The 20954-nt window shown below is 33.9% G+C and overlaps 3 protein-coding genes across 4 annotated transcripts; all 3 read left to right on the top strand.

The window, feature by feature from the left end:
• The first annotated feature begins 1841 nt into the window (after positions 1–1841).
• LOC145582261 (superoxide dismutase [Cu-Zn] 2-like) lies at positions 1842–5792 on the top strand. 2 transcript variants are annotated; one of them, XM_081639272.1, is made up of 7 exons: positions 1842–1986; positions 2070–2171; positions 2592–2687; positions 2774–2805; positions 3182–3257; positions 5067–5120; positions 5621–5792. In XM_081639272.1, the coding sequence occupies exons 1-7, from the start codon at positions 1902–1904 to the stop codon at positions 5647–5649; spliced, it is 474 nt and encodes a 157-aa protein (XP_081495398.1). In that variant the 5' UTR covers positions 1842–1901; the 3' UTR covers positions 5650–5792. The 2 variants fall into 2 exon arrangements, with proteins under 2 accessions (XP_081495398.1, XP_081495399.1); XM_081639273.1 differs by lacking the exon at positions 5067–5120.
• Positions 5793–9745: 3953 nt separating this feature from the next.
• On the top strand, positions 9746–12067 carry LOC145581209 (uncharacterized). The gene is made up of 5 exons (XM_081638259.1): positions 9746–10056; positions 10481–10829; positions 10893–11102; positions 11366–11527; positions 11627–12067. Exons 1-5 carry the CDS (start codon positions 9746–9748, stop codon positions 12065–12067), a joined length of 1473 nt encoding a protein of 490 aa, XP_081494385.1.
• Positions 12068–13129: 1062 nt separating this feature from the next.
• Positions 13130–13714, top strand: LOC145581208 (uncharacterized). Its single transcript, XM_081638258.1, has one exon. It carries the CDS (start codon positions 13130–13132, stop codon positions 13712–13714), a length of 585 nt encoding a protein of 194 aa, XP_081494384.1.
• Positions 13715–20954: the final 7240 nt, after the last annotated feature.

The raw sequence follows: 20954 nt of genomic DNA, 5'->3' as shown, positions 1-20954 counted from the left end.
ATTTATATGGCCCACTGGATAATGACATTTACATGAAACTCCCAGAAGGATTTAAACTGCCAAAAGCAGCAAATTCAGGTTCTCGAGAACAATACTCAATAAAATTAAATAGATCTCTATATGGATTGAAACAATCAGGGCGTATGTGGTATAATCGACTAAGTGAGTACTTGTTGAAAGAAGGGTATAAGAATGACCCTATATGCCCATGTATTTTTATAAAGAGATTTGTATCAGGATATGTTATAATTGCAGTATATGTTGATGATTTGAATATCATTGGAACCCCTGAAGAGATTTCAATAACAGTAGAGTGCTTAAAGAAAGAATTTGAAATGAAAGATCTTGGAAAAACTAAGTTTTGCCTAGGGTTACAAATTGAACACCTTAAGAATGGAATCCTTGTGCACCAGTCAACATATATAGAGAAGATTCTTAAAAGATTTTCTATGGATACATCATATCCATTGAGTAGCCCTATGGTTGTTAGAACACTTGATGTAGAAAAAGATCCCTTCCGACCTCGGGAGAATGACAAAAAAATTCTTTGTCCTGAAGTACCATATTTAAGTGCAATAGGGGCATTAATGTATCTTGCTAGTCATACACGACCTGACATATCATTTTCAGTAAATTTGTTGGCAAGATTTAGCTCATGCCCCACCCGACGGCATTGGAATGGGGTTAAGCATGTATTTCGTTACCTTCAAGGTACGAAAGATATGGGTTTGTTTTTCTCTAATCTATCCAAAGAAAGTTTGATTGGTTTTGCAGATGCAGGGTACATGTCTGATCCTCATAATGCTAGATCACAAACTGGATATGTGTTTATGTGTGGAGGTACTTCTATTTCTTGGCGTTCGATGAAACAAACAATTGCAGCTACTTCTTCTAACCATGCAGAAATTTTGGCAATCCATGAGGCTAGTCGTGAATGTGTATGGTTAAGGTCTGTAATTCAACACATTCAAACAGATTGTGGCATAAATTCCGAGAAAGAAGTTCCAACAATTTTATATGAGGATAATGCAGCATGCATCGCGCAGCTTAAGGAAGGGTATATCAAAGGTGATAGAACGAAGCACATTTTACCAAAATTCTTCTACACTCATGATCTCTAGAAAAATGGCGATATAAAAGTCCTTAAGATCCGCTCGAGTGAAAACTTGGCAGATTTGTTTACTAAGGCGCTCCCAACAGCCACATTCAAAAGGTTAGCTTACGGCATTGGATTGCGTCGTCTTAGAGATCTCAAGTGATGTAGTCATGAGGGGGAGTTAATGCGCGCTGCACTCTTTTTTCCTTAACCATGGTTTTTCCCACTGGGTTTTCCTGATAAGGTTTTTAACGAGGCAGCATCTTATGCGCATTATAGTGTATTATTTTGTACGGGTTATGTTAGTTATTGTTTTATGTAATATATAGTCATCCAAGGGGTAGTGTTATGAAAATATCAAAATATGAATGACTATTATCCCATGTACCATCTAGAATACTCTAGAGTTGGGTATTTGATCTTATCCGTTGATGGAACTCTAGATATTATTCATGTATATATATATCCCGTACAGTATGGAAGAATATACACAACGTAAAAATATATTTCTCTATCTCTCTATATTTCTCTATAATTCTCTTCTATATTTAACACAGGCAAAATAATGAAAGGAGAGAAAAAGGGGTGGTTTGAAATGTGAGGATCATTCAATTTACATTGAAAACACAAACTAATTTGAAATATTTTGAATTTTTTAATTTAAAATTTGAATAAAATAATAAAATAGATTATTTTTAGGGCCCAAATCCTTAACCAATCATAATTAACCATATCATCAGTTTATATATATGAGTATATGACCTATCCATTTCTTGTGAAATAAACCAAAAGCTGGACAAGTAGAATGAGCACAGTGAAAGGAGTGGCAGTAATCTCCGGCGCCAATAACACCATCAACGGCTCTCTCCACTTCATCCAAAACTCCAATGGTTCGTCTTTCTAAATTTTCTCTCTCCTCCATTTTTACCCAAAAATCAATCACTTGAATATTGTAATTTGTGAAAAAAATCAGGGGTAACTCATGTAAAAGGAAGAATTACAGGCCTCACTCCTGGTCTTCATGGTTTCCATATTCATTCTCTTGGTGATACCACTAATGGTTGCAACTCCACTGGTAATTCTTATTATTAATCATCCATATTCATTGGTTTTTATATCTATACTCTTACTTTGATTAAAATAAAAATTCTTTTTGGGTGTTTTATGATAACTTGATTAAATTCATTTTTATAATTTTTTATCTCAATTCTTTTGATTTGATTAACTTTTTTTGATTTTGCTTGATTAATTGTATTTTCTGATTTTTTTATTTTATTTTTTTTAATTTGATATTATTTGTATGATAGCTTGATTAAATTTATTTCTGGGTTTTGCTTTTAAATTTTTCAATCTTTATTATTTTAATTTGATTAATTAATGTTTTTTTTTTTTTTTCTCAAGGGAGTTTATCAATTTATGGGGTGTTTTTTTTTTCCAGAGTTGTTTTTCTTTAACTCATAATTTTTTGAAATTTGAAATGTTTTTCTTTCTTAAGGGCCTCATTATAATCCGTTGAAGAAGGATCATGGAGCTCCATTTGATTCAGAGAGACATGCGGGTGACCTGGGAAACATTGTTGCAAACAGTGATGGTAAGTAGTTTTTTGGTTGTTATTTTTGCAAAATTTTGAATTATTTGGTTGATAATATCATGATCTTATATTCTTTGTGTTTTTAGGGGTTGCTGAGGTTTCAATTATTGATTCCGAGGTAAGATTTTATAATTAGAAATGCCATTGCTTTTAATTCTAGCACCAGTTGAATTGGTGAGATTTTCCGATTGATTTGAGTGTAATGGATAATGATATGGTTGTACTTATGTTATAGTTACCATTAATTTTCCCAAAATTTTGATTATCTAACACGAATGCTTAACATAGAATGAGTAGGGTGTAATTTAGTGGGTGAATGTTTAATTTTAGCTTTATAGAGCTAGCCAGTTGGTTAATTTGATTGATTATGGCCTATTGGCCTTGTAAAACACTTAGTATTTCCTGTAAAAAAAAAATGAACAAATACATGTAGCATTATCGGATTGTTAAAGCAAGCTATTTTTCTCATAATCTTGTTACGTTTGGTAATTTAGATACCACTTAGTGGGCAACACTCAATTCTTGGGAGGGCTGTTGTGGTGCATGCTGATCCAGATGATCTAGGAAGAGGTGAGCCAAGAAAGTCTTTAATCATGTTGAATGTTGCTTAACATCTACATCTCCTTTTCTTTAATTTCAATTTGCGAATTTCCTTCTCGCTGTGCTCTCTGTTTTTTCATCTTTTCATAATAATTAATGTCATTTGTGGAAGTTCCTTTTGCAATATATAAAGAGTATTTTTAAGATGTTTGAAATTTTTTTGTGCTTGGACTAGGCAATGATTTGTTTAAGCTAAACATAAAACTGGTTGCTGACTTTTTAATTACATCCATAAGGAGTGAAAAAAGGCTTAGAACCATTATTTTTTTTTTTTTTTTTGAACGGCCGCAAGGCTAGAAATATTAAGGCTTAGAACCATTTAAACACCACAAAACTACGAAAACAAGCAGAATTACAACCATCCTCGAGCAACATCTAAGAAACTGAAAACAATCAAAATCTGAGTCTTGGCATTCTTTTCTTTACATTATACTGGACATCCTGAATCACCTTCTGTACTGTAATAATTCTTCTCTTCCAGAGAACATTATTCCTTTCCATCCAAATCTTGTGCACCACCGATAAAATAGCAGCCACTAAGATCCTTTTTCTGAACTTTGAGCTCTTGTTTCTCCTCTCTACCTAGCTAAGAGGTATAGGAAGTTCCTTGGCCCTGGTGTGCACACCTAACCAAATTCTTAATCCCCTGTATCACTGTATGGATTGCCTATTGTAAGTACAATCAAAGAACATATGCTGATGTGATTCCACCTCTTGATCAAAATTCGAACATTTATCTGAATTATGCTACTGTTTTCTGAAGTTTTTGTCTGGTTTGCTATCTTTTGTGCTCTAGCCAGACTGTGCACTACTGCACTAGTGTTTAGGAGCACTTATATGATCCCAAACCAATATACTCTAATGTAGTCTCTGGCTAGGCTGACAAGCTCCACCAACTCTTTATACATTTTTTTTTTTTTCCTTATTTTTTTTGGGTAAGGAGAATTCCCTTAAAAGTAGGGGGGAGGGGGGAAGTAGGGATCCCACTTGCTTGGGGTGAGAATCGAACCCCTCTCACAGCCTCACGGCGGTGGAAGGAGGGCTTCCAACCAACTAGGCTAACCAACTCTTTATACATCTTGGCTACACAGAACTTGTGTTGATTCAACCAAGCATCACCTTGTACATGAAGAATTTTTCCAATCCTGTTACCCTTTTCATCATAATTAAAGGGTTCTCAGAGTTCTCTGTTTACTTTGTAGTCTGACTTCCACCTATTATTGTCGGTAATCAATAAGTGACTTGTTGATCCTAAATAACCTCTATATGTTATAAGTTCTACCTTTGTATTTTTTGATACTAAATCTTTCAATGGATTGTATGCTGTCTATTGCTAGTAGTATAACCACATTAAAAAGACTATATAAGTACTTGTCTACGCAGGGGAGAAATTTCCAGACCATATGTTTGATGTCTTATGTGAGAAGAATTTCTTTTGGTGTTTTTTCTTTAAGTTTCTTTAATGTTGACCACGCCAATACCTAGCTTAAATGAATTTGTAATAATGTTATTACATCATTACATGCAACGTCCTACATCTTCCTGATTTGTGGATGATTTGGGTTAATGTCGCTGAGATCATTGTACCTCCGATGACCTGTTTCATTTGAGCCGAATAGCAGAAAAAAAAATCTTTTCTTACTGTCGACAAACAAATAGCAATTACTCGAGGGCCATGGTTTCTCCTTATACCTTTCTTCATTAGGAAATAATTCTGGGGGTTTGTTTGGTCTGGCTGCACTCTCTTAGTCTATTCTGATTATATTCATTGATGAACAGGTGGACATGAACTCAGCAAAACAACAGGGAATGCTGGTGCTAGAGTAGGATGCGGTAATTATCTTCATTTGCAGTTATTCATTTTTGTCCTTGATTAAATTTAGAAATAATGATATAAAGAAAAAGATAGGCCGTTACCTTATTTCTGTAGAGCTTACCTTCTGACCATCCAATTCCTGTTGGTACATATGGACATCTCAAACACTTTCTTGAAACCCAGAAATTCAAAATAGAAAGTTCAGCATTTGTAAGCTGTAACCTTCTTGCTTTTATTGCTGCCTTTATTATCCCAATTTAGCTCTTAGGTTAACATAGATACGGTTGCTTAAATTCTTGAATTTTAGGCTAAAAATTTGAAAAGACGATATTGCCTGAGTTCTAACCCCGGAACACAAACTTTGCAAGATTCGGTTAGCTGATTCCATGTGGCATAGTTGGTTCATATTCGACATTTTCTCTTAAGCTTATTAATTTATCTGTTAAGTGCGAGACCCTTCCACATCATCTCCTTGTGAAAGACTGATAACCATGCTGCATGCTTAACCATTTTGCAGGTGTAATTGGGCTGCAATCATCTGTATAGATTTTTTGCTGAACTATTTGATGGAAAACGTGAACGACATGATGTATGGTTTCGTTCTTATCTTATGCAGTAACTATACAAGGTTAAGGACTGTACATTTAACTTATTGAATTGAATGTCGATGAAGTTCTTGTGGTTAGGAACCTGTGAGTTCAGCCCTGGTGAGATATAAGGAACAATAAAAGTAACTCCTCAGAGTTGTTCTCACAGAAATTTTACTGTAGAACATACGAACGAGCTTGCTTAGTAACGAACAAATCAGAAACTTTCTAATCATACGTATATATTTAACAGAATATTGAAGCTAAATCTTCCCAGAAGGATTCCTTAAATCTGACACAACATTAACATTAGCCTTAGAACCAATCTTTGAAATCGGACCATTAACAGCTAAGAGATGTCTCTGCTGACTGCTGCATATTTCTGAAAACTAGTTAAACACTGCACAATATGTTTTTCTTTTTGGTTGGTAAGGGGAAGGGCCTATCCGGCCGCTACACTATATATGGAAGCGACTCGATCTTTAACAAATTCCATTATTAAGGGTTCGTTTGACATTGTTGTGGTTTTCTGTTTTTTTGTTTTTTGTTTTTTAAAAGTGTATGATGTGTCCCATAATGAATTAAAAATTATTTAAACTTATTAAAATCATGATAATTTTGAAAACTGACAACAGAAAAGTGAAAATATCTTTTTCTTGTTTCCTGTTTTTGGTTTTTGGTTTTCAAAAAAACAGGAAACTGAAAACAAAAAATGATGCCAAACAAATCCTAATTTAGTAGTTCAGGAGTTCAGGTATTGTGCATACTGTTATTGCATCAGTCAGATTATACTCTCAAATTATTAGTTCAATAATGCAGAGTTATACTTGTATAATCTACAAATCTAGAAAAAGAAATAGAAAGCGATTTGTTCAATCAGATTCATGGGCGAATTGACCAAATTGGTATTATAATAAATGACTCATAACAACAATTTGGTTAAAATTAACTCAAGCAACATTTGTCCCAAAAAATCTACTAAAATTTTCCAGTAAACTACTCTCAAATGTCTAATTTAAATTTTGTGGCTGTTCTTATTTTATTTTATTTTTTTATTTTTTATTTTTTATTTTTTATTTTTTTAACTTATCTCTCTCATGTATTTTTCCACTTAAATACGAAGTTGGAGAAAAAAAGAGGTATAAATAGGAGTATTAATTTGCACTCAATTTCCCAACCATATGATTCATTTAAGAAAAAAGGAATGAGAAAAAAGTTTTGTAATTAGAGATTTTCCGAAATAAAAGGGATGGAATATTAACTATGGAAAAATGAATTAGATTAGACATTTTGAAGAGTTTTTCAGGCTTGTCAAAAAAAAAAAAAAATGTGGCATGAGTTTTTTTTATTTTTTATTTTTTATAATTTTTTATTAAGGGCCTGTTCACATTATTGAATTGAACTGATTGGAGCTGAACTGAACTGAATTGAAATGAATATTTTATAAGAGAAGTAAATTAGGAGCTGAACTGAACTGAACTAACTAATTAGAACTGAATTAAATTAAACTAAACTAAACTAAAATTAAACTGAAATGAACAAACCCTAAGTGTATAGAGTTAATTTTTTAATTATCAAATTGACGTAAGAGTTAAATTTTTTACTTTTACCCTCGCTAGGCTCCTAAGTGTCATTTTTTTTATTACCGAATTGGTCATTTGGCCTTGAAAAATTATATGATATGGCCACCTCGACTTGAAGATTTGTACAACTAATCATATCAGCAAAATATTACTCCGTATAACTTTTTTTTGAAAACAATGCCACAATGGTGGAGCTAATTGTCCCACCATTGTAGCATTGTGCAAAATATTACTCCGTATAACTAATTGTCCCTTAAGTTTTATTCTCGTCAAAAAAAAAAAAAAAAAAAATTACAAATGCGATCCCAAAAGTCAATAATTATCCTTAACAAGCACTCCCGCTCCGACTTTCAGAGTTGAATTCGGATTATTAGCTCTCGAATTTAGCTCAGATGTTTTTCTCCAAATAGGATCGGGCCAAGGTTAGATTCGAATTGGACTGTCATCCCAATCTATGGCAGATTCTCAGCTGCACAATGCCACAATGGTGCAGCTACCCTCTAAATACAATTATTTTCTGGCAAAACGCACGCAACATTTATCCTCCTCCTTCAATACTTGTTGATCCAAATTATCTATAATTCCCGTGCCATGCACAATAATTTTTAATAACCATTATCAAACTATTATTATAATTTAATTTTTATAAACAAAATAAAATCTAAAAGTATAGTTGATAAATTTTGATAAAATATAATATTACTAAAGATATGTTAGAGATAAAATGATACAGAAAATTATCAAAATTATGTTAAGAATGCTTTTTTATTTTAAGTAATCATATTGTATAAGATTAGGGAATTATTTTTGTATAAGATTTGCTATATAATATAATTTTATTTAGATAAAAAAATAAAAAAAATAAGAACACGCTAGGAGATGACACATGTCATTACTGGTGTGTCTTTTTGTATATAGTTATTAAGTTATTGATTACACGTACTACAATTGTTTTTTTCTATTACGTGACTTTAAATTGTGTGAGTGTGATCATTAAATAGAGGCAATCCGATTTCTTGTACATAATTTAGTTTGACAGATAATTAAAATTTTAGATTTATTAAGCTTTTTTAAGCTATGAATTACAGCTCGTCAAAAAAAAAAAAAAAAAAGCTACGAACTACAGAAGAAGGCAGTTTCAAGTCGAAAGATGAAAATTATCAAAGATTAAAAAATAAGAACTCCCTCGAAAGAAAGGGCACGTTACCTCGAAAGAAAGGCTGTTCTACCATCGAGTGTGGTCGAATCTTTGCTTCCATGGCTGATGACTTGATTGCTCAGTGCTCCAATTTGTCTATTGATGACGAGGAGAAGGACGTTGTTGATTTAGGAGGTGTTAATACAAGTGAACATGATGCTAGGGTGTCCCTATTATTGGTGCGGAGATTATTATCGGATCGTGGAGTTAACCTAGATGCTTTCAAGAAAACTATGATGAGATCATGGGGATTGAACGAACGTGTTGCTATTCACTCTATTGGGGCGAATAGATTTGCTTTCCAATTCTTTCATTGGAAAGATAAAGAGAAACTTATGGCCGGTCGACCTTGGTGCTTTGAACAAAATTTGCTTATCCTAAAGGAGATTGAAGGGGACGAGAAACCAAATACAGTGACGCTAGACACCTCTCCGTTCTGGGTTAGACTGGAAGATTTGCCGTTCAACTATAGGTCGGATGATCATGTTCGAACCATTGCTAGCAATCTTGGAGATGTTTTGGAGATTGAGAAGGACTCTTTGGGAATCAACAAAGCAAGGCGAGTGAAGGTATGTCTTGATGTTCGTAAGCCCTTGAGACGCTTTCAGAATATTTTGAACAAGGAAGGTAACATTGCTAAAATAAAATTGAAGTATGAACGTTTACCTTTCTTTTGCTTTATGTGTGGAGTTATGGGGCATAGTGAGAAAGATTGTTTGAATGTACCTGAAGAAGCACAGAATCGAGGTAATGGGTGGGGTATTTGGCTTAAGGCTTCACCCAGGAAAGGTTGGTTGAATAATATGGAAGAGGTGAACAAGCTAAGTGTCTCAAAAAAATTAACTTTTGTGACAAAAAAGAATGCTGATGTTACAAAAAATAATATCCCTACTCTACTTGAATTTATTGGTGAGAAAGAAGTGGGGAAAGGAGGATGTGATTAGCAGCCACTTAATAAACTCTCCTATCAATGCTGAACAGCCTGCTTTACATCAAAGTACTATAGCTTTGGTGGGAAGTGGAGGAATGGTTCTTACTAGCTACAAAAAAACCTTTAAAAAAATCCCTCGACTAATCCCCTTCGATGAACACATGGAGTGTGCTAATAGTGGCTTAAGTGTTGTTGGGGTGAAAAAAAGAAAAGGGGTGGAGATAAGGGGGAGGGAAGAGGGGCTTCCAGGTGATAAAAGGGTGAAGGAGAGTGGTATGGATGTTGAGTTGAACGAATTGAAGAAAGTAGCGGAGGTTGGATCACACCAACCCCGCGAACAACAATGAAAACCTTATGCTGGAACTGCAATGGGTTTGGCAACCCATTGCGAGTCAAAGCTCTCCAAGATTGGTGTTGGAGAGATAAACCAGAGTTGGTGTTTGTGTCGGAGACAAAAATCAATGCACAAAGACTTGAGCTTATTCGAAATAGATGTGTTTTTTCTAGTGGTTTCTGTCTAAATAGTAATGGGAGGTCGGGTGGCCTTGGCTTATGGTGGAGGGATTTAAATGTGGCTATAAATTCCTTCTTGGCTCACCACATTGAGACTACGATCCATGATGTTGATAATAACCCGAAATGGAAAATGGGTAGGTTTGTACGGGTGGCCGGAAGCTGGCAATAAGCACCTCACTTGGAGTTTGATGAGAAGTATCAGGTCGACCACTACTATTCCTATGATGATGTGTGGGGATTTTAATGAAATATTGGGTATGAATGAAAAGGACGGTGGTGCGGTAAGGGGCGAGCGTCAAATTGACGCATTTCGGGCAGCCGTGGATGATTGTTCCTGTAGGGATTTGGGCTTCAAAGGTAATATGTATACATGGCAACGTGGCATTTCGGTGAGCACTATGGTTAGAGAGCGGCTTGATAGATATATTGCAGACGATATGTGGTGTTCTTTGTTCCCCTACTCGGAAATGTTGCACCTCCCTATCTGTCATTCAGACCATGCGTCCATATTGCTGAAATTTAGTGATAAATTTGAAGACAAGTGACAGGGAAGACTTTTCAGGTTTGAGGCTATGTGGTTATTGAGTGATGCTTGTGGTAAGGTGGTTGAGAATGCTTGGAGTGATAGTAGCTCCATGTCTATGAAGTATAGAATTGATCATGTTGCTGGGAAACTTACAGATTGGGCTGATAAGGAATTTGGGGTGGTTAAAAAGAGAATTAAAAATGCTGAATCTCGGCTTAGTGGTCTACAAGGAGGCAGACTTGATGCGTCTCGATTGCAGCCATGTAATGGGGTAGCTAATGAAATTGATGATCTTCGTCGCCTTGAGGAATCTTATTGGCATGCCCGAGCAAGAGAAAATGAGATGCGTGATGGTGATAAAAACACCAAATATTTTCATCATAAGGCTAGCCAAAGAAGGGCTCGAAATTGAATTAGTGGCCTTAATGATAAAAATGGTGTTTGGCAGAGTTCGGAAGCTGGGATTACGAGGACCATTGCAGAGTATTTTGATGAGTTGTTTAGCATAAGCACCCCGACAAATTTTGATGATGCTTTGGTTGGAATTGATCATCTTATCACAGATGAGATGAACGATAATCTAGAGCTTGAGCCAACTGATGAGGAAGTTAGAGAGGCATATTTCAAATGCACCCAAACAAAGTCCCGGGGCCCGATGGTATGCATGCTGTTTTCTTTCAAAAATTTTGGGGAATTATGGGTGGTGATGTTGTGCGCTTTGTTAAGAGTTGGTGGAGGGGTGATATCATGCTACATGAGGTGAATGCTACTTGTATTGTTCTTATTCCAAAATGCCAAGATCCGAAGAGTATGACGGAATTCCGACCTATTAGTTTATGCAATGTATTATACAAAATAATCTCGAAGACTCTTGCAAATAAGCTAAAGCCCTTGCTGGAATTGGTGGTCTCTATTCAACAGAGTGCTTTTGTTCCGAAGAGACTCATTTCTGATAATGCACTTGTTGCTTTCGAGGTTTTTCATGCTATGAAGAGAGGGGTTATAGGTCGGGATGGTACGGCGACCCTAAAGCTTGACATGAGTAAGGCATACGATAGAGTAGAATGGATTTTTTTAGAGAAGGTGATGGCGAAGTTTGGCTTTCGGATTGCTTGGATCAACCGTATCATGCAATGCCTTTCGAGTGTCTCCTTTTCTTTCAAGTACAACGGGATGATTTAGGGGTCTCTTGTTCCTTCCCGAGGTTTAAGACAGGGAGATCCGATTTCTCTCTATCTTTTCCTCCTTTGTGCCGAGGCTTTCTCTACCCTCATTTCCAAAGCTGTAACTGAGAAGAGTATTAGTGGGGTTCGGATTTGCAGAGGAGCTCCCAAGATTTCACATCTGTTTTTTGCCGACGATAGTGTTATCTTTGCCAAAGCAAACTTGCAAGAATGTTCTAAGGTTGCTGATATTATCAGTACATATGAAAGAGCATCGGGTCAGAAAGTTAATATGAGCAAGACTGAAGTGGCTTTTAGTAAGGGAGTTTCATCTTATCACAGGAGCTTAATCGTTGGAGCTTTGGGAGTTAGAGAAGTCGATAGACATGAGAAATATTTGGGATTGCCGACCATTATTGGGAGATCGAAGAAAATGGTGTTCTCTTGCCTTAAGGAATGAATCTGGAAGAAATTGCACGGATGGAAGGAAAAGTTGTTGTCTAGGCCCGGGAAAGAGGTAATGATTAAAGCGGTTGCACAAGCTATTCCTACTTATATGATGAGCATTTTTACAATTCCTGATGGTTTGATCGAGGAAATTCAAGCATTGTTAGCCCGATTTTGGTGGGGGTCGATTGGATCAGAACGGAAAATACATTGGTATAGTTGGGAGAAATTGTGTATGCCAAAATCAATGGGTGGGCTTGGCTTTAGAGATCTCAAGTGCTTTAATCAAGCATTGCTGGCAAAGCAATGTTGGCGGCTGCATTAAAATGGTAATTCCCTACTTCATGCGACTCTAAAGGCGAGGTAATACAAAAATTCTGATTTTGTTGATGCCTCTCGTGGTCATGATCCGAGCTACAGTTGGAGGAGTATTTGGGGAGCAAAGTCTCTTTTGTTGGAAGGCCTAAAGTGGAGAGTGGGTAATGGGAGTTCTATTCGGGTATGGGATGAATTTTGGTGCAATAGGGAGTTCCAAAATCACGTCCCAACTCCTCTTCCCAACCATGATCCGGAGCTTCGAGTGTGCAATCTGATTAATTATGACAGTGGCTGCTGGGATTCGGATGCCATTTCTGCTCAGTTTAATGCTGATGATGCACGAGCTATCCTCGATGTTCCTTTACCAAGGTCGTGGCAGCATGACTCTCGTTATTGGTGGCCAACAAAGGATGGGATTTACACAGTCAAATCAGGCTATAGGCTTGGCAGAATGGGACACCTCCGTACTTGGGAGCTCTTCAATGGTGATTCCTTCGAGCTCTGGAAGAAGATTTAGAGCATGTCGGCCCCTCCTAAACTCTGTCATTTTACTTGGAGGGCATGTATGGGGAGTCTAGGTGTGCTTGAGGTGCTGTATAATCGCCACATTCGTCCAACAAAAGCTTGTACCATCTGCAACAATGGTGGTGAATCAATTATACACACTCTATTCCACTGTAAGTCTGCCAATAAAATTTGGGCTTAGAGTAATTTTTTGGAATTAATTGCTGATGCTCCCTCTAGCTCGTTTGCGGAGATGTTCTTATGGGTGGCTGATCGGGTTGATGGGGAAAAGTTGAATTTGTTTTGCACCTTGGCGTGGGCGGCGTGGCACTGCCGCAATAAGGCTATATTTGGTGGTGAGATTGTGGCTGATCCCGTGGGTGTGGCAGTGGGTTATGTGAAGCATTGTGCAGACTATCGTTTGTATAATGCGAGGGTCAAGGTGAATCACACAGGGCCGAGTTATAGCATCTCAAACAGAAGCTGGAAACCACCAACTGCTTCTACTGTCAAAGTCAATGTCGATGCTCATATAATGAGTGGGGTGGGAGTGTGCTATGGGGTAGTGATCAGGGATGCTGCTGGCAAGCTCTTGGTGGCTGCTATGAAACGCCTTGAGGTTCGTTGGTCTGCAGAGCACGCAGAGGCAAGGGCTGCTGCTTATGGAGTGCAATTAGCTACCAGATTTGGGTTTGATGAAATTGTCCTTGAATGTGATGCAATGGGGGTCGTGAATGCCATTAACAGTGAAAATAAAGGGGCTGCACCTGTGTTCCTCTTCTATGATGATATTGTTCGTAGTAAATCTTCTTTTCTTCTTTTAAATGCTTACATGTGAAGCGAGGGGGGAATGTGCTTGCACATAGTGTAGCTAGATGGGATACTTCGATCTCATCGGAACGTATTTGTTTGTCGAACTTTCCTGGAAAGCATTATCGCTTTCTCGGAGATTGACTTATTTTAAATAAAACCTCGCTTGCTTGTTTCAAAAAAAAAAAAAAAGTCGAAAGATGAAAAAAAAAATACAATTCTTACTTTGATTTTTTTTTTTTTAATTCTAATAATTTTTTTCATTAATTATTATGTGTATAGCACGGAGTAACTAAGCACAATAATTTTTTTTTTAAATGGAATTTAATAAAACTTATAAAACCTTATTTGTTATAAATAAAGGGAAACATCAGAGATTGAGAAAGAATAAAATGATTATTCTACTTGTATTACATATAAGGAAGGTATACATATATATAAACAGTACAATTGATAGGGTTTGCTTGGAGAATAATAAACCCTAAAATCTTGAAAGTTCTGGAATAATACAATGGTGTAATGGGCATCTACAAATATATTTTATAACGCTCCCCCTTGGATGTCCATTATCGAAGACTGTGCCTCGTTAAAACCTTATTAGGAAAAACCCTATGGGATAAAAACCTAATGAAGGAAAAAGAGTACAACATTCTTTGTAATACGCTTGCAATGCTGCCTCATTAAAAACCTTACCAGGAAAACCCAATGTGGGACAAAACCATGGTTAAGGGAAAAAGAATGCAGCGCGTATTTTCTCCCCTTGATGAATGCATAACTTGAGATCTTCCAATATAGTGATCCAATGCCTAAGTAACTTCAAACTTGTAGCTGAATAACATTCCTTGATAATTGATCTTCCATGATCAAACTTGAATCTTCAAATCTTCACTGTGAGGCATCTTCATTTCTCCATACCCGTGAGAACAATATCTATGTTGCGTTTACCATTACCTTATATGACATTTTTGTTTCAAGTTGCCTTGCCATCAAAATAGTACCTACTTCTGGAGGTCATAAAAATAGTTATTGATAATCAAATATTAATAATAATTTATGGCAACTCGTGATACCTTGATATCATTATCTAAACTTATATGAATTAGTAATAATGTAACATAAGTAATTACTACATACTTTACTCATGGTTTTTCTGGACCATAAGAAGATTATTCTTACTATAATATATATCATTACTATTCTTCTTTACGCATTATTTTGCATTTTATACGAGAGTTCTCCAATGAATATAAAAATCGGTTAACTCTTACATGGTTAAACTTCATGTTGATATCTTAATAACTTAGTCACCAATACTCTCCATGAGTTTGATAACAATATCAACATTTTCATTTTTCAGAATATAGAATATTAAGGGCTAAGCTAGATATTTGAATACGTTGTGTGCAAGTTCTTCGGGAACTTTTCATGCGTGATACATAACATGCAATTGTAATTGGATCGTCATCATATAATCTTTCATCACAATTATAAGCCCATCAGAGTAAAAGTTTCTTCTTGTAAGTCTTCATCATAATTCTAAACTCGTCATACCACAAACATTCACATATAACACAATTGTTGTTGTATAGAACTAGTACTATTGCATACAATATGAAATGTAGAATTCATGATAAAATATTAAACAAAATATATATGTGATGAGTAATGCATCAAACTACATCCTACACATACAATGAGTAATGTATAAATATAAAACTCAAATATGCACATAAATTAAAGACTCAAAAATGCAAACACCTGTACGGTGTGGATTTCAGAAATCCATTTTCTAATTGGACTACCAGTCCGTGATAAACTTTTGATCATTAGCATTCATATTTCGTTGGACATCTTGTCCATGATAAGCTTTTAATTCATTATCTTAGTTTCACGTCGACATCAAATTGACATATATTTCTGATCCCTTAGTCACAAGTCCATTCCTTCTGCATATGCATATTATATATCGGTTCCATCTTATACCGATATCATATAATTTCTCAAGATACGATTTTAATTTGCTTGCTATTTTGACAATGAGATATGAATACATTTCTCATTGATACCATCATAATTTTTCTTACATAATAGGCCATATATTATAATAATTCAGATATTAATACCACCTACCAAGGGTATTTCTTACACTATGGTATAATATACTATTATTATACTTTACAAGTATCAACTGCACTATCTTGGCATATATCGCATATTTATATTGGAACCGATCATACAAACTACACTTCAGGTGTAGTGATTTAATGAAAAATTGGCAAGATCTATCTTAATGTATGCACATAATATCATTATCACTATAATCAATATATATCTCTTTATGCCTCTAAATGGGTCATAATGGTGTACAAAACAAATCATAGATGTGCAACATATGTTGATACAAAAGTTGACATATATATAACTGTACAAAGTATCATTAGAGAGATCAACTAATTATAATTTTATAATTTTGCCAACTTACTTCAATTCTTCCCCCCTAAGTTGGTAAAATATCTCAAATATTGAGGCAATTCGTTCTTCACCCACTTAGAATATAATTTCATGTGCAACAAATTTCATCTCGTAGGATAATAATATATATTCAACAAATTTCCATCTCTTCTGGAAAATAATAAAATTTTGTTCTCTTATAGATATCAATATTAATAGAGGGGTGATAATAAATTGTGCAGTTGTCTAATTTCTTATTCTATTTCTTATGTGCTGACATACAATAGCCCTAACTAAGAGAATTGTTAAACAAATATAAACTTTCTTGTAATTTCACTAGGTTGTGATCTTTGGGATCATTAGAAATATTGATAGTATGATACTAGTTACTTAAAATTTCCACATATAACTTGTACGTGATGAGTTTCTGGTCACCTAATATTTGTCAACATATAAATTATTCTAGTGAACCAATTATTCAGAAAAACCAATATATTATCTCTTAAACTTTTCTTTTAACACAAACTATTAAAAACCACAATAGCTCAATCTCAATGTTATGTCTTGCCATTCAATTTATTTCATATATTTAACATGAGAGAGCGTCAGCACATTATTTCTTTCATATCAAATGAAACCTAAGGTTTTCATAACGGGAATTTATTAAACCCCGGATGGCCTAATTATTAATTATCACATCCAATCACTTTTCCTTTAGTATTTAAATTATGGTCAGTTATATAATATTGGTGATCACCTTATTAAAAATACTTTATGCATGGCCATGAATATGATGTGATATAAGTACACCAATGTATCTCTTTCTAAAACTGACAAGACAATTATCTAATACTCAATTACTCATACTCCACTGGAGCATTGATTTTAATCTTGATACATGCTAACCTTGTTGGACAACATTTTATACTCTTCTGGAGTACTTTATATAATCATATCACATTTTAATGTATTAGAAATGATCTCTACAGGAGATACATCAAAATGTGTCACTTTCTCAAATTTTTCATTGTCAATTAGTGCTCCTTTCCTCTTCCAAGGATTCCACACTTCAGGTGTGCTACTTCAATAGCAACTGATCTTGTCCATCTAGGACATCAACTTAATATGTATATTTATAGCTAGTATATAGGTAATGACATTTATTCATATCCATCTTCAGGATGGTATCATTCTAAATATTTGATTATCATGTGGCCACCTCTATTAAATAAATTATTGATATTTAGGCTAGTGTATGTACCAAACTGACCATCAACATATTTAATTATTCATGTGCAAGGATTACATAAAAACAATGGAATAAACACTATCTCCCCCTAATCCTTGCATATGGGGGTATAAAAATAGTCCAACAATCTTTAAATCTCTTGCTCCTTTTAAGCCATAAATTCTTTTAACAATGCATGTATCAAACATAATAAATTTTTATAAACTTGTACTCGTAACTCTTGTCCAATTATATTAATCTTTATATTGAAATTTTTTTAAAACTATGGGCATAATAAATACATATTTCAACTAAGAATCTCTTTAACTCATAAATTTAATCTTATGCATGTTTACAATTCTTATAAATTTTCCAAGAATATTATATAATTAAGAAAACATCATGTAAAGTGTTACTTTGCTGTTATTTCAACTATGTACTTTGTCATTCACTTCTGGAAATGAGCTAGTAAATTTAATTAATTAGTTACGAATAATCAAATCTCACCCTTTATACATGACAAAAGAAAAAAAAATTCATATATTATACATGACATTGTGTATATAGGAACACATTAGTTTTGTCAATGGTGGTTTTTGGTCCGTCTAAAATTTAAGGGACTTCAACTCCATATTTATATGAGATTTTATGTTCAATTGAAATATTATTCAAATAATCTGATCTGATTTCAAGTAGACATATAGTATCAAATATATATAATTGGATTCAATCGTATATCAATCAGCATGACAATATGATTCATAATACACTATCAACTTAACTAATAATTTGACCATGATACTAAGTTCATGTCAATTGTAATTTTAATTCATGTACGTGAAAAAAAAAATCCAAAACTTATAGTAAAAAAAATAAAATAAATAAAATCGGGAATAATGCAGTTATAGAGTATAAACCTTTAATACTCATCTTACCTATTTCATAGGAAAGAATAATATCTCGTGAAAATATTCATCATCATAACAAACTAAAATTATATTCATGAATCAACTCGATCTTCCGTTCTCATCTAAGTAACAAAGTAAGAGATTGTTCTCAAATCCATATTTAAACAATTGTATATGATTTTTCCAAAATTTATAACTATTTATTGAAATACAATTATAAACACTAGCCAATCATAAATAATTCGTAATTGGTAAAATCAATACTAAAAAGATTAGATACATCTATCACTAACATTATGGAAACAAACTTTGACTTTCTTATTTCATAGTTAATTAACTAAGGATAGAGTGTAAAAAGAAAGATCTACTTAAAGATATACAAGGGGAATATAACGACATTATATTCTATCAATATTAACTTATTATCAAAGTCAAGTTAAGCCGATTAATCCAAAGATCATTAATTTAGAGAAAATTAGTATGGATAACTTTCATACACATAATTACACTAAGAATTAAGTTTACCTAAAATGCAAATATGACTAATGTAATGGCCACAAGCCCACAAAAATTTATTTTTTATGATTCATATGAACAAATGACTGAAATGACAAATCATATCATACTGTCAATAAGTTCACAAGGAACTTATTAGAAAACGAAAAATAAGTAAAACAATTATCCTCCGTTAAACGAAAAAATTAAGTAAAACAATTATCCTCCATATTTCAAGTCAAATAGCCTAACTTTATTCATCACTTCCCGATGGATTTCAATTGTGAAAACTTAATCATGAACCTTGATAGAATATATGATACCTTAGGATATATGTGATATATTTTATCAAACCTGTTATCGGAATAAATACTAAAAGAAGTAATAATGTGAATTGAAATTAAAATTAAACAAAAGTATTAGGATTAATTCATACTTATACATATTTAACAACTTGCCTACAACTTTGAGTAAAGAATTGGTAAAAAGCCTAGGCCGATCTTTTGATAATTTTTAGAAGTTTATCAACATTTAAAGCTATTGGATGCAATATAACTTTGTTTTACGAAATTACTTGCGTAAAAGAAATGATGATAATTAGCAATTAAAGAGATACTATATATATATATATATATATATATATATATATATATATATATATATATATATATATATATATATATATATATATATATTTATCTAACTCCATTTCAATGAATCGTATGACTCGATAACATATCAATACGTACTATTGAACTCTAAATCGTTAAGCAATTTACACCGAGAGATGCTAATATGTGAAGGAAATAATATTTTTTTTTTCCATATAAGCCAATAACTCATGAGCAAAAGTAATAGGGAGGCATGAACATGATTGATACTTACAGAATTATGTCGACAATATGTGAATTTCTTAGTAGCCTCCTCAAATCAATTGTTTTATTAGTTTGGTGCTGATAACGTGTTATAAATAAAGGAAAAACATCAGAGATTGAGAAAGAATAAAATGATTATTCTACTTGTATTTCATATAAGGAAGGTATACATATATATAAACAGTACAATTGATAGGGTTTGCTTGGAGAATAACTAGAAAGTTTTGGAATAATACAATGGTGTAATAGGCATCCACAAATATATTTCATAACATTATTTAATTTATTGGAACTTATTAGAGCTTATCGAACTTATTAGAACTTTATGAACCTTATTAAATTTATCCGAACTTATTAGACATGTAACATAATTTAATGAGAATGTTTTATATATACTCGGGTGTACCATACACCCATGAGTATTTGTTCTCACTTGGATGATTGTGTTTTTATTTTATCATCAAATAAAGAGCAAAAACTAACCTTAGATTAGTTGGGTGTACGGTACACCCAGGTGTATATAACAAATTCTATATTTTAATAAGGTGAAGAAAACATATTCTAAATTGGTTTCTTCTTTATATAATTTGGTGCATCGTGCATGCAACTTTATTTTTCTATTGAGAGAATAATAGTTATTTTACAAATTTTTGTATGTGGCTGGCCACATGGTGTGGCAGGGGTTACTTGTAGGTGTTACTTGTATTATGGGGTTACTTGTAAAGTGTTATTGGTCTTGGTCAGGGTGTTACTTGTAGGTATTACTTGTATCCTAGGGTTACTTGTATTATGGTCTTACTGGTTTTGGTTAGGTGTAACTGGTTTGGTCTGGGGTACTTGTAGGGGTTACTCAGAATACAAGTAACACCTATAAGTAACCCCAAAATACAAGTAACACATACAAGTAACACATGGTGTTACTTGTATTCTGGGGTTACTTGTAGGGTGTTACTGGTTCTGGTGAGGGTGTTACTTGTATAGTGTATTCTGGGGTTACTTGTATGGTCTTACTGGTTTTGGTTAGATGTTACTGGTTTGGTATGTGGGTTTGGTCTGGGGTTACTTGTAGGGGTTACTTAAAATACAAGTAACACCTACAAGTAACCCATACAAGTAACCCCAAAATACAAGTAACACCTACAAGTAACCTTTGACAAAACCAGTAACACCTATAAGTAACCCATACAAGTAATCCCAAAATACAAGTAACACCTACAAGTAACCTTTGACAAAACCAGTAACACCTACATGTAATCCATACAAGTAATCCCAAAATACAAGTAACACCTACAAGTAACCTTTGACAAAACC

This window comes from Chenopodium album, chromosome 15 (genome assembly GCF_948465745.1).
Source record: "Chenopodium album chromosome 15, dcCheAlbu1.1, whole genome shotgun sequence".
NCBI classification, from domain to species: domain Eukaryota; kingdom Viridiplantae; phylum Streptophyta; class Magnoliopsida; order Caryophyllales; family Amaranthaceae; genus Chenopodium; species Chenopodium album.
The sequence above is the reverse complement of the archived record's forward strand: the minus strand, read 5'-3'. Positions and strand labels throughout refer to the sequence as shown.